This window comes from Esox lucius, chromosome 2, assembly GCF_011004845.1.
Source record: "Esox lucius isolate fEsoLuc1 chromosome 2, fEsoLuc1.pri, whole genome shotgun sequence".
NCBI classification, from domain to species: Eukaryota; Metazoa; Chordata; class Actinopteri; order Esociformes; family Esocidae; genus Esox; species Esox lucius.
Genome location: NC_047570.1, coordinates 38,561,921 through 38,576,511, shown reverse-complemented (window position 1 = coordinate 38,576,511; position 14,591 = coordinate 38,561,921). Strand labels below are relative to the sequence as shown.

At 46.1% G+C, this 14,591-nt stretch overlaps 2 protein-coding genes across 3 annotated transcripts; both read right to left on the bottom strand.

Annotated features, from left to right (window-relative positions):
* Window positions 1–2,055: 2,055 nt before the first annotated feature.
* Window positions 2,056–4,697, bottom strand: pdrg1 (p53 and DNA-damage regulated 1). 2 transcript variants are annotated; one of them, NM_001303756.1, is given in 5 exon segments: window positions 2,656–3,170; window positions 3,774–3,854; window positions 3,949–4,023; window positions 4,298–4,373; window positions 4,569–4,660. In NM_001303756.1, coding segments are annotated over 5 exon segments (393 nt in total). In that variant the 5' UTR covers window positions 4,647–4,660; the 3' UTR covers window positions 2,656–3,087.
* A 265-nt stretch (window positions 4,698–4,962) lies between these two features.
* LOC105006642 lies at window positions 4,963–14,256 on the bottom strand. Its single transcript, XM_029114071.2, has 7 exons — window positions 13,967–14,256; window positions 12,981–13,093; window positions 12,632–12,755; window positions 12,298–12,374; window positions 8,374–8,844; window positions 6,368–7,307; window positions 4,963–4,980 (listed from the first exon to the last, which is right to left on the bottom strand). Exons 1-7 carry the CDS (start codon window positions 14,045–14,047, stop codon window positions 4,963–4,965), a joined length of 1,824 nt encoding a protein of 607 aa, XP_028969904.2. The 5' UTR covers window positions 14,048–14,256.
* Between the last annotated feature and the right edge of the window lie 335 nt (window positions 14,257–14,591).

The window sequence follows — 14,591 nt, the reverse complement described above, 5'->3', positions numbered from 1 at the left end:
TCCCTGCTGACGTGACCATGCAGTTGCTACCAGTTGTACTGTGGTAGAGGTACTCTGCAGCCAGACATGGTAACCTACATCTGCATATGTAAACGATCTGTTCCATCTCACTCCAAAGAGACTCTACTAGCTTGACATCTGGAGAATGCAGAGGCCACTCATAATTTTTCCACTACTAATTTATGCAATGTTGTAGTTCATGTACCCAGTAACATACTGACGGGTTGTGCTTTTCGAGGTGCCGTCTCACCCCTCACCATTAAACTGCGCTGTGTGTTTTTGCTCAAAGGCCTGATGTTGACTGGATATTTTTTGATCGTTCCACCATTTTCTATAAACTTTGAACACTGTTAGGACAAACCCATGAGGGAGGGCATCTGTGGGCACACCTACACCTGACCACCATACCTCATTGAGTCACTAAGTCATTTCACACACCTACACCTGACCACCATACCTCATTAAGTCAATAAGTCATTTCACACACCTACACCTGACCACCATACCTCATTGAGTCACTAAGTCATTTCACACACCTACACCTGACCACCATACCTCATTGAGTCACTAAGTCATTTCACACACCTACACCTGACCATAATACCTCATTAAGTCACTCAGTCATTGCACACACCTACACCTGATTACCATACCTCATTAAGTCAATAAGTCATTTCACACACCTACACCTGACTACCATACCTCATTAAGTCAATAAGTCATTTCACACACCTACACCTGACTACCATACCTCATTAAGTCAATAAGTCATTTCACACACCTACACCTGACTACCATACCTCATTAAGTCACGAAGTCATTTCACACACCTACACCTGACCACCATACGTCATTAAGTCACTAAGTCATTTCACACATTCTTACATTTATTGGAATAGTAACTGAATGCCTCAACTTCTGTCTGTCTACTTTCTTTACAGAGACAGCCACGACATGTCCATTTTCCAGAACATCTAATAACCTGCCCCTGGATGCATGCTGTTGAACAGAACGGTTTGAATCCGGTCCGGGATGGCCAAAACACTTCTAGTATATGATTCAGACCTGGGTATTAACTACCAGGTCAGACAGGACTGATTCAGACCTGGGTATTAACTACCAGGTCAGACAGGACTGATTCAGACCTGGGTATTAACTACCAGGTCAGACAGGACTGATTCAGACCTGGGTATTAACTACCAGGTCAGACGGGACTGATTCAGACCTGGGTATTACCTACCAGGTCAGACGGGACTGATTCAGACCTCGGTATTAACTACCAGGTCAGACAGGACTGAGATGTGATATAGTAATAACTACATTATATTGAAGTAACTCAAAAGCAACATTCAAACATGCATCTGTATTCAGATTGTGTATCAAAACAATTAGGTCATGCATTCTGTAATATTGCAGACAGAAGAACGGAGTTGATTCCGTATTCTACAGAGGGGTGTTTATCTGGATCCCATTTCTAGAACAGTATAAAAGGTTCCATCCTGCTGAAGGCACGTGATTTTGTCTGCCTGTGTAGACACATCCTAAAGTCAGATGCTCACCACCCTGGCCAGAGGCCAGAAAACCCAACACAACAGGAAGCTGCTGTGCCATGACACGCCACTCTACCCTCTGTGTTTCTGAACAGGAAGCTGCTGTGCCACGACACGCCATGCTAACCTCTGTGTTTCTGAACAGGAAGCCACGGTGCCACAACACGCCACTCTACCCTCTGTGTTTCTGAACAGGAAGCTTCTGTGCCACGACACGCCACTCTACCCTCTGTGTTTCTGAACAGGAAGCTTCTGTGCCACGACATGTCACGCTACCCTGTTTCTGAACTACTGTGCCACGACACGCCACACTACTGTGCTTCTGAACAGGAAGCTACGGTGTCTCCCTTCATGTAACTGTTGCTGTACCGCCCACACATCAACCAGCATCAGAGCAAATCATGCCCTGTCCTGTTCCCTGTCTGAACACAGTAATCTCAAAGCATTCAGAACAACTAAACACACCCCTAACTTTACAGGAACCGACAATAATACACAGGGAGTCTTTTCATAGATGAACTTGGTATCAGGTTATTTAATATAGAAGCTCCCTACGCCTGCTTGGCTTTTCACTGAGACATACTGCCATCTGCTGGAAGCATAGAAACAATGCAACATCTCTGAACACTGATACAGAAGAACAGGCGGCTGAAAGACACAAATATAACTCCAGACCAAAATACATGTGATATCATTGCTGGTTGTTCTCCAACAAATAATTACATAATGACACATGGATCATGGTTATATATCCAGCTGCATATATATCACACATCCCAGACACAAAGAACATGGTAGTGACAGGTATATTACACATCCCAGACACAAAGAACATGGTAGTGACATGTATATTACACATCCCAGACACAAAGAACATGGTAGTGACATGTATATTACACATCCCATACACAAAGAACATGGTAGTGACATGTATATTACACATCCCAGACACAAAAAACATGGTAGTGACATAACACAGTCCAGGGTCACCGAAGGTCAAGTCCATGCCAGGTCACTACTGGAAAAAACTAGTTCAATTAATTCCATGGTATTCCAGACTAGTGGAGGCTTTCACTCCTCTGAGTTTCTGAGTGGTAGAGATGTCGAGTATTGAGTCTTTTAATATCAGTACATATATTTAACAATTCATTTGTTTGCTTCTTTTGGAAGAATTCATTTTCACTCTCTATGCCTCCCCTCCTCCAAAGGGGCCAGAGAAGAACTGTTTGGAACCAAAGTGAATGACACTGAAAACACTGCAGTGCTTCAATTAAAGCAAAACAGAAGTATTAATATCAGTCTACTTCTATTTTTCAGAATCTTGATAATTCTGTTAACAGGAAAGTGATGAGAGTTGAGAACATTTTAATTGGTTAATAAATAAACTGAAAATAGCCCTCCCCTTGTTGATAGACATCTTTCAGTCAGGATACTTTTTAATATTTTTTTATCTTACTAAGCAAGAGTTTTGAAATGTTCATCAACATTTTAGACAAAGGTGAGATGACGTAAGAAACCCGACTTCTATTCCAAACCATCATCTCTTCAACAGGTGGTTGATGGCCTTCACCTCGTCACTGGAGAGAGGAGACAGGTTGTATCCAGTCAGCTCTGGTTTCCCTGGAAACACAACAAGTGTTCACATCATCCCTGTACTGAAGGCTGCACATATAAAAAAAATGTATACCTTTGTTGACACAATTAACATTTTATTTAGACCAAATCACATGTTCAAGAGAGGCCTGCTCCAAAATAGTTTACATTATTATTATAAAACTTTTATTTAACCAGGAAAGGTTCAATGAGATTAAAAGTCTCGTTTCCAAGAGCACCATGGGCAAGACAGCAGCAGCAAGTTGTTATTTAAAAGTTACAAAAGACAAACTAAACAATCACAGGTAGTCTAATTATAAGAAAAATTAAGAAATCACATTCATAAATCACAATCATAAAAACAGCTAATTATAAACATTGACAGGTCAAGGATTCAACCTCAAAGTCCTACATTAATAATAATTTTTAAAAAAAGTGCCAGGAGAACTAATGCATTACGTCTTGGCAACACTTGTCCATAGGCTGCATAAAAGATAAGGACACGAATGTGCCATTTCGTATTTGTGAAACTGTCCCTTTAAGGAGGGACCTAGTGATTGTGGTCAACAACATTTTTCTTAAAGGGAATATGATGTCACTAAGGATACCAACTGAATGCCCTGGTTTTACCTTGTAGGTTGTTGAGGTGGTTCAGTTGGTCTTTCATCACATTGCGAAGTTTGTGGATCTCCTCGTCCAATTGTTCCTGATCTGGACAGATAGACCAATGACATCACAGTGTTGAAATGTATCTTTCGTCATGGAATAGAAATACTGACCTGACAATGAGCTCAAACTAACTCACCTTGCTGGATCATCTCTTTCGTCTTGGCTTTGGGGAATTTTATGAACATGTTCCCAAAGCAAACCTGGACTTTCTCTTCAAACACAAACATAACCATTGAGTGGTTGACTATTTTAGGTGTTACAAAACCAGTGTCATTCTTAGAGACATTTTTATTTAAGGATGGATATATAAATAATTATAAAAATGTATATTTCTTTATACATGTTATATTGTCTTCCATTTCCACAGCTCAACCTCTGTGACTTTATGATAATTTGTGTACTGTTCCGAAGACGGTAAGAATTAAGTGTAGTAACCAGGCTTTGGATTAGAGCGCCAAAATGAAAACAATCTGAACATCACCCACCTTCTGAAACTAACTCATTTTTAAGAGCATTCAACGCTTCCCTGTTCATGTTCCGCTTCTTGTCCAGATCCACGATCTAAAAGCAGCAACAATGACATAAGTCGTGTTAACGTTATTAAATGCAGTGACATTAAGCGAGATGTCGGCGTTAACCAGCTTCCCAGAGGAGCGAATGTTTGGTCACATTACAAACTATTTAATTAGCCTAAAAAAAGACAGTAAACGCGTATGTACAAATATACTACATATTTCTATATATCAAAAATATTACCTGTTGTTTGTTTGCAAGAATATCCTCTGCTGCCTCTTCAACTTCAGTCAGATATTCTAAAATGCGTTGCGCCTCCATGATAACTGTGTTACAACAAAAATACTTCCCACTTGCTACAATGACGCCGCAAGACATTTGTTCCGATGGCAAAATAATTACGAAGTCATACGCATTAAATAACAATTAATTTAATCAAAGACGCATGTGTAGGAAATCTACATTTATTTCATAGAAATCCAATAACTTGTAAAAAACGTTTTAAAACACTGTAAATAATGTTCAGAGAGTAACAAACCAGAACACAAATGTATTTATTGTTCTTATTTCTAAGAAATGTAATACATTGAAATATAAATAAAGGATACATTAAGAAATTGGTCTAGAATTCAAAACATCAGAAAATGTATAGAACCTGCCAGGAACATTGAGGACCAGTGTAACCAGAGGTTTAACGCTAAGTCACAACACTGATTAATTACCAATCATTTTAAAAGGAAAAAAGGGATTTGCAGCATTGATCACAATCGATACACAATCTTTAACCACTTGCCAATACGCATGACATATATTATCCAGTCAACAATAATCCTAGAGATCAACCAAAGTCATTTTCTGTGCAATCTGTATGTTCACATCCTTGCATATACATTAGTTGTTGGTGAGGTGACAACTGCTTGAGTTATTTTTTTATTTAATTCAATCTGTTTCCCATTTATTATTCTGAATGAAGTAGAGGTTCTTGGAAGTGGATGTTCCCTTACCGGGGTAACACTGTCTAGTTTTATAGTGTTTGGTGAAGTGGCCACTATACCCTGATCTGGGGTCAGTTTTGCATTTCCTCCACAAAAGACAGGCTTCACCCCAGCCCTAGCTACACAGACAGGCTCCACCCTAGCCCTAGTTACACAGACAGGCTCCACCCCAGCCCTAGCTACACAGACAGGCTCCACCCTAGCCCTAGTTACACAGACAGGCTCCACCCCAGCCCTAGCTACACAGACAGGCTCCACCCCAGCCCTAGTTACACGGCCAGTCTCCATCCCAGCCCTAGCTACACAGACAGGCTCCACCCCAGCCCTAGCTACACTGACAGGCTCCACCCCAGCCCTAGCTACACTGACAGGCTCCACCCCAGCCCTAGTTACACAGACAGGCTCCACCCCAGCCCTAGCTACACTGACAGGCTCCACCCCAGCCCTAGCTACACTGAACGGCTCCACCCCAGCCCTAGCTACACAGACAGGCTCCACCCCAGCCCTAGTTACACAGACAGGCTCCACCCCAGCCCTAGCTACACAGACAGGCTCCACCCCAGCCCTAGTTACACAGACAGGCTCAACCCCAGCCCTAGCTACACAGATAGGCTCCACCCCACCGCCTTCACAATCCACAGTCCTCCTCTCTGATCTGCTTTTTCTGCCCTTGACACTGGCCTGTCTGGGGTGCGTGACTACAGACAATGCCCCACCCCTCTCCATAAAGTAACCCCTTTCCCTAACCCCACCCCTCTCCCTCACTCCACCCCTAATCCCACCTCTATCCCCACCCCTCTCCTTATCCCCGCCCCTCTCCTTATCCCCACCCCTCTCCCTATCCCCGCCCCTCTCTCTATCCACACCCCTCTCTTTATCCCCACCCCTCTCCCTATCCCCGCCCCTCTCTCTATCCACACCCCTCTCTTTATCCCCACCCCTCTCCTTATCCCCACCCCTCTCCCTATCCCCGCCCCTCTCTCTATCCCCACCCCTCTCTTTATCCCCACCCCTCTCTTTATCCCCACCCCTCTCTCTATCCCCAACCCTCTCCTTATCCCCGCCCCTCTCCTTAGCCCCACCCCTATTACCAACCTTCTTCCTAACCTTCTCTCCAGCTCCTTCACAGCCCAGTCTCTTTCCAGGCTCAGACCTGGACCCAGTCCAAGCCCAAGACCCAGTTCTAGACCCAGAGCCAGTCCAGTGCAGTCCTCTGACAGTCCTGGTCCCAAACACAGCCCTCTCCATGGCCCGTCCCCAAGCCTCCACACCCAACCCTATCCCAGAGCCAGCCTCTGTTCCAGCAACTTCCCCAAACGCTCTCCTTCGCTCAGATTCACTTCTCCTTGTCCTTACACCACTGGAGGGTCCTGAGAGGGCCTGAGTAAGGCCAGACCCAGTCCTTCCTCTAGCCGTTTCCCAAGCATCAGATCCAGTACCTGACCCAGACCCCAAACTGGGGTCCCTGACGGCAGATGAGGCCCTGTGTCTTCGGACAGGACTAGCAGCATTGCGGATGTTCCCAAAAGCCTGCATCCGTTTCAGGTGTCCAGTTCCCCTGGAAGGGCTGACACACCTCTGGCGCTCAACAGCCAGAATCTTCTCAATGGAGCGGACCCGGCTCTCACTGCAGCTCCTCTTGGGAAGGGAGACGCGGTCCAGCCGTTCCAGGAGGGGGCTGAGGCGAGAGGGGCCATGGTGAGAGGCAGGGGGGAAGATGTGTCGGGTGTGTGAGTGGAATGTCCCAGTACCGGGCGGGACTAGGGAGTCAGACAGCCGGGCAGAAGGAGACAGGGAGGAGAGGAGAGCGAGCGGGAATGCCCTCTGGCACTGCAGAATACACTTGGGCGAGCTGAGTCTGCTGTGCCGGGAGTGAGCTTCAGAGTGGGAGGAGCAGCGGCTGGTTGGCACAGGCGAGACATTTCCACTCTCTTCCTGAATGCTCAGGATCTGGAGCAACTCCATCTGCAGCAGACGGTCCAAGTACCTAAACCAAACCAGTTGTCAGTGGTCATTCTACAGCAGTGTCTACACCAGTGTCTACACCAGGGTCTACACCAGCATCTACACCAGTGTCTACACCACCATCTACACCAGGGTCTATACCAGCATCTACACCAGGGTCTACACCAGCATCTACACCAGGATCTACACCAACATCTACACCAGCATCTACACCAGGGTCTACACCACGATCTATACCAGCGTCTACACTAGAGTGGGTTAACTAGGTTTAGAAAACACTCCAGGCCACTCTTTAAAATTCTTAAACTAGATTCAAGTATGTTGTCTTTTTGTGGCTCACATGTCGATTAGGATAAGGCCTTTTTACCAAAAACGGGTCCACCCCTTGTTTAGACAGTTAAACTAAATGCTTACTAATGAGCCCTTGGCTAACCCAGTGCCAGCACTGAGAACGCAACATGAATTAAAGCAACGAAGAAAGCTCAGAAGAACACTAAGGCATCCAATGTCTCAGACAGGCAACTCACAGTACATCTTGACTAGATAAATATTTACATTTTTCAGTCAGAGTCAAAACTTTGGAGGGTATAAATATTTTAACAACAACAATCTAATAGTCCCTGGTCATTCTTGGTCAACACCTTTAAGGTCAGGTGTCACCGTAATTTTATATAACTAATGGTAAAACTCCATGGTTCTATTTCACCACTCACTTAGCACATGGTTTCATGGCATAAATGTGCCATGTTTATGACCCACTCGGTTGCATTCAAGGCCAAAATACTCTAGGTGGACTGAGAGACAGGGAGGTTACTGAAGGACTGCCTCTTCGGGGAACATCACATTGTCTGACATCAAGATACACGTTGTTGTGATAACTTTATCATGTCACTTACAGTCACTCGGCCAGCCAGGTCAACTAAAAATGGCTCCGTTACTAGAATGCCTTCAATCTAAACCTGTGGAAATCATATCCGAATACGGACCCAGCAGGCAAGGCATGTCTTGGGGGCCTTAAAGAAGAGGGCCATCAGAAGGCTGGTCCTGTGACCAGCCCTGGAGTAACAGACATACAGGAAGTCTGATACCTGTCCAGTTGCAGGCCTGCAGCCCTGGAGCGGTGGGTGTGTCTCTCCTCTGGGTGGAGGAACAGGGCCAGCTGCTGGAGGCTCCAGGAGTTGAAGGGAGGAGGAAGGAAGTCTGGGTAGGTCAACCGACTACAGGTGTGGTCAGGCTGGAGGTGCTGGGAGTCAAGAATCTCTGGTCGAAGGTTGAGGGGAGGAGGAAAGGAGGAGAGGGAGGACGTAGGGAGCCTCTCTGAGTCAGATAAATCAGTGTCTACATCCTCGTCTCCAACACTGAGCTCCACTCCCCCCCTCTTTCCCACCTCCCCCTCTGCCTCACCCTGCACACCCAGCTGGCCAGTCTCCTGGCCTGGGTGCCATCCCTTAGACCGGCCTGTAGATAGGCCTCCAGTCTTGTGCTGTTGTCCTCTCCTCTCTCTCCTGCTCTGCTCCTCTCTGCTCCTGCTCCCTTCTCGCTTCTCTCTCCTCTCCTTCCTATCCAAATCAGACAGCAGGGAGGAAAAGAGGATGTGGTTCGGAGGGCTTTCAATCCTGAATTCTGATTGCCTGATAACTGTGCTATAAGTGAGCAACACGGCACAAGGGGGTGTGATTTATGGCCAATATACCACAGTAAAGACCTGTTCTCAGACATAACGTATTGCAGAGTGATTAGAGTTGTAATAAGTGATGTAATGTCATGCCTGGGGTACTCAGCCTCACATACCACGGCTATCAGCCAATCAGCATTCCGAATTTAAGCCATCCAGTTTATAAGAAACCAAATACAAAGAAAATGATATCACTTTTTTCAGCTCTATTTGTGATGCCAACCAGTTTATAAGAGCCAATATACTGCCAATATACCAAAATCTGATTTTAAGGTGTTATTGTTAACCTATAAATCTATACATGGACTAGCTCCTACTTACCTTGCTGAAATGATCCAGCCATACATACCTACACGTAACCTACGATCGCAAGATGCAGGCCATTTAATTGTACCTAGAATTTCTAAACAAACTCTCAAATGGGCAACGGCTCTGTGGGATAGCGGTTCTGGGGAACTGAATGGGTTTCCTATAGATACATGGCGCAATTCTGAGCAATTTTTGACCATCCTTCAGATGTTCGGGATGGGGGTGAGTGACTTTTGCACCTGAGGCAGGGCAACAGCATGGCCTCTGAGTATGCCTTGTCGTTCCAGATGGTGGCGGCGTCCAGCAGGTGGAACGGGCCAGCTCTAACAACTTTCACAAGGGATTGTGGGCAAGCAAGCGCAAGCAGTTCCATGTCGCTGGACGCCTTCATCTTCTCTGCAAATTCTATTGATGAGCAGCTCCTGGATCGTGACCATCTGGCACGCCATCCCCATCACACACCCTCTTGGATGGAGCCGGAACACAAGCCTATACAGCTGGGAATAACCAGGCTCCCCGCGGAGGAGAGAGAATGCTGGAGTCATCAGGGTCTGTTCTGCAAGGAGAAGGGGCATTTCCAAAAGGGGTGCTGCTGTGCCCAGACCTGGAGCCGGAAGACCTGGAGCCAATGTCACCTTATGTGCGCTTATGTCAGATTGCGCTGTCTGGTGGTTTTCCCTCTCACCCCTCTACAGCCTTGATTGACTCCGGAGCCACGGGGAGTTTCATAGACCAGTCCCTAGTCACCGCACTAGAGATGCTGTTGCACCATTTCAGGTCCTTGATGCCCATTCAGGCTTTGGATGATCATCCTGTGGGGTCTGGCTCGATTACCCAGGTGACTCGCCCTCTAACGCTCACCATCAACGGCCGCCATCGTGAGAGATTGGTGGTGGAACTCCTGGTTATGGCATCGTCCATACACCACATCATCTTGGGTCTTCCATGGTTCCAACAGCATGATCCCAACATCGCCTGGAGCAAATGGAAGATCCTGGGATTGTTAACGGGGTGCCAGAATGTCGGCCTGATGGTGACGTGTGGAGCCACATCCGTGGAGAGCCCTGCGACATCCTGTCGGAGTATGCAGACCTAAGCAGGGTGTTCTCCACCGAAAAGGCCAGGTGCCCCCCAGGAACAAGATCTACCTGCTCTCTATGGCCAAAACGGACGTGATGGAGAACTACATCAAGGAGATCCAAGCACAGGGGCACATCCACCATTCCACCTCCCCTGATTCAGGGAGCTTTTTCCTTTGTTAAAAAGAAGGAAAGGGTCTAAGGCTGTGTATCAACTACAGGGGACTCAACACCATCACCACAAAATACCGTTACCTGATGTCCCCTGTCCCATCGGCCATAGAGAATCTGTGGGGGGCACAAGTCTTCACGAAGCTGGACCTCCTGAGTGTGCACAAACTTTGCGAGTGAGGGAGATGAGTGGAAGACAGCATTCAGCACGGCGTCAGGCCACTATAAATTTTTGATGATGCCATAAGGGCTAGCCAATGCTTCCAGGCATTCCAGGCATTCCTTAATGAAGAATTACGGGATATGCTGGGGAGGTACGCAGTGGTGTATATTGATGATATGATACCTGGGATACCACATTGCTCAGGAGGGCATGAAGATGGAGGAGATGGTGGTGGATGCAGTGAGGTCATGGGGAGTCCCGAAACCCTAACCCGAAAACCATCAAGGAGCTACTGAGCTTCATCGGATTCGCCAACGTTTCCCGCAGGTTGATCAAAGACTTCAGCACCATCACAGCACCACTCACATCGTTGTTGAACCCTGGAAGCGCTCAGAGCAAAGTACTGGTGGTCTGGGATGGGGAGGACTGTGACACTACGTCATGTCGTGGGTGATGTACTGGTGGTCTGGGATGGGGAGGACTGTGACACTACGTCATGTCGTGGGTGATGTACTGGTGGTCTGGGATGGGGAGGACTGTGACACTACGTCATGTCGTGGGTGATGTACTGGTGGTCTGGGATGGGTAGGACTGTGACACTACGTCATGTCGTGGGTGATGTACTGGTGGTCTGGGATGGGGAGGACTGTGACACTACGTCATGTCGTGGGTGATGTACTGGTGTTCTGGGATGGGGAGGACTGGGACACTATGTCATGTCGTGGGTGATGTACTGGTGGTCTGGGATGGGGAGGACTGTGACACTATGTCATGTCGTGGGTGATGTACTGGTGGTCTGGGATGGGGAGGACTGTGACACTACGTCATGTCGTGGGTGATGTACTGGTGGTCTGGGATGGGTAGGACTGTGACACTACGTCATGTCGTGGGTGATGTACTGGTGGTTTGGGATGGGGAGGACTGGGACACTATGTCATGTCGTGGGTGATGTACTGGTGGTTTGGGATGGGGAGGACTGGGACACTATGTCATGTCGTGGGTGATGTACTGCTGGTCTGGGATGGGGAGGACTGTGACACTACGTCATGTCGTGGGTGATGTACTGGTGTTCTGGGATGGGGAGGACTATGACACTACGTCATGTCGTGGGTGATTTCTAACCTTGATTGGCACTACGTCATGTTGTGCTCCATGTGCCCAGTCTGAGGGGCCGCAAACGTTTCCAGTGGAGGAACTACATCCTCTCCCAGAGCCTCAGCGGCCCTTGTTACACCTGGCGGTGGACTTCCTCACCGACTTACCACCAGCGGGGAGGAAGAACACCATCACAGTGATAGTGAATAAAGGTGAAATATATCAAATAAACCACAGCTGAGTGCTGGTTCCTGGCATTCAGCAATTATGCCCAAGAACAGCTGTTAGCCGAGGTAAACTGGTCATATACCACACACCTTGTGCCGTGTTGCTAACATATAATATGGTAGGATGATGTAGAAGAATAACAGAGAATGATCATAAAATATGGAAGGATGACGTAGGATGATATAAGATGTGGTAGCATGATATGGGATTATGTTGGATGTGGTAGAATGTGGTAGAATGATAAAGAAAGATAAAGACTGTAAGTAATAAATATCGGAGGCTGGTTGCTCACTTGAGTTGAAAGGTGTGGTCATCATTGTATTTGACTGAAGAAATGCTTGGTTTGTGCTTCTGTCTTCCCTGCTGCTTCTACAATCACAGAAACACTGAAGTCAGGCCAGAACATCTCATTTTAGTGCCTCCAAATAATACCCTACTTCTGATGGGCTCAGTCAACAGTAGTCCACTGTCAAAAGAATAGGTTGTAATTTGGCACTTAGAGAACAAAATGAGCTGTCATGATGTTCCTGCTGATATCTTTCAAAAGCTGAAATTAGTTGAAACTAGTGTGCAGTACAGTCCAACAAGGAGACGAGAGATAGGTCCAGCTATGGTATGGGCTATACCTTTGATATTGATGTGGTGGGAATGGGCGTGCTGTCCACAGTAGTGGCTTTCATCTGCAGTTGTGAAGGCTTCTTCTGGATCATTCTTTTGTCTGTCCTGGTCATGTGTAAATCAGAGATCCCGCTGAAAATAAAAAATTTAAGCAAAAAGTTCCCAACAGACAGCTGAAACGCCTTCACCATCTCATCCGAAAGCATGAAATAAAATAATGACGCAAATCTATAGGCTACACAATAAATCAGACATTAAATAACGCAACAAACTGTTCACAATTTTAAGTAGAATTCAGAACATCATTCCTACCTAGAACAGAGTGACACTGCGAATACCGGACCATAGCCATCCTACCTCGTCAGTCCGTCTGCCCAAGAACTTTTGGCCCGTTCCCGCTCCACCCGTCCACTACGGAGCTGGTTGAAGCCAGGCAACAGTCGCCATCCCGAGTCATGAACGGCGGCAGTCTTCTAGGTGAAGCCATTCAATAAAATAAATAATCTCTGAGATTAAAACTTGTTTACCAGAGACCACGGTCCCGTTTGAAGGACGTCGACATGTAGCAGTGAGTGATTAAAACACGCACGGATCCTCGCTGATCCAGATAGGCTGTAGTATAATATTCTACATGCAGCATTTATATATATTTTTTAAATGTATTTAATCAGACAAATAAACGATAAATGTCCGTGAAATTATCAAGGATTTCTATACGTAAAACGGGAAATACAGCCCCTTGTGAACTACATAATTAAAGGTCTTCCATTTGTCTACTAAAAAGCGTCTGCTTTTCAGGATCCATACAAAATAAATATGAACTGATAAGAGATTAATTACGTTATTCATGCGGCCGCATATCACGATTCTTTACTGTTTAAAAAGCTAGTATAATTTCAAACAAATACATGTCATTTTCCTATGCGTTGACCGAGCCCTCATCTTCACCATTTGCGCATCTTGTTGCGACCAGCTGATTTGTGGGAAATGTAGTGTCCACCGCACAGCAGATCACCTTAGAGCAAGTCTGTCAATAACGTTTATTATAACGTTATTTTGCACAGTAATATTATACCGAAGATCACAGTGTTGATCTGTTAACAATCCAGACCAGTAATAATTGTAATTTTGTAAAATAATTAAAATGAATAGTAACCTTTGTAGTATTTATCTTGCTCTCTGTCTAAATGTCATTGTAATACAATACTATAGAGGCATAACATGACATGCTGCTGTATGCTTTTAGGTGGCTCAACATTGCTGTCAGCACAACAGAGCATTATCTGGACCAGGGTCCATGGTCCCGCACTGCTGGTAAGAAGAGCATTCTACATTCTACTCACCAAGACTCTTGTAGACATGTGAAAGGTTGAGCACATCAAAGCTGAAGCAATGCCATGCTTCAAGATAAACACAATCAACATTTGTCAAATATATCGGTCTGCTACTGGAGACGAAACCTGGGATAGTTGGCGCCGTCTGCTCCTGAACTTCATATTTGCATGAGAGGGTTGGCTGGAGCAAGCGCTTAAGCAGTTACAGAAAGAACAAGAGATGGAGACAGGTGTAGTTTTCTTAATATCGACTTGCTTTGGCAATGTAAACAAATGTTTCCCAGGCCAGCAAATTCCCTTTGAATTGAGAAAAAGGTGGGGAGGAGGGAGTGTGGAGACAGGGGGGAGAGAGGATTAGGGAGACAGGGGGGGCAGAGAAAGGGGCAGAGAGATGGGGGAGGGGGGGAAAGTCTGGCAGGGACTTGGAGCAGCAGAGCATTATTTTTGTCATGTGGTGTGCGTTAGATCCAAAACAAGACAGAGAAAGAGAGAGGAAATTAGTAAGAGAAAATAAGGGAGAAAGGCAGGGAGGGGGAGAAAGAATAGCAAGCAAAAAGTGTCCAGCTTGGGAAGCAGCTCTGAGATCAGGTCAGTAGGACAAACCAGAAATGGAGTCTGGTTAGGCGCTTCCAGT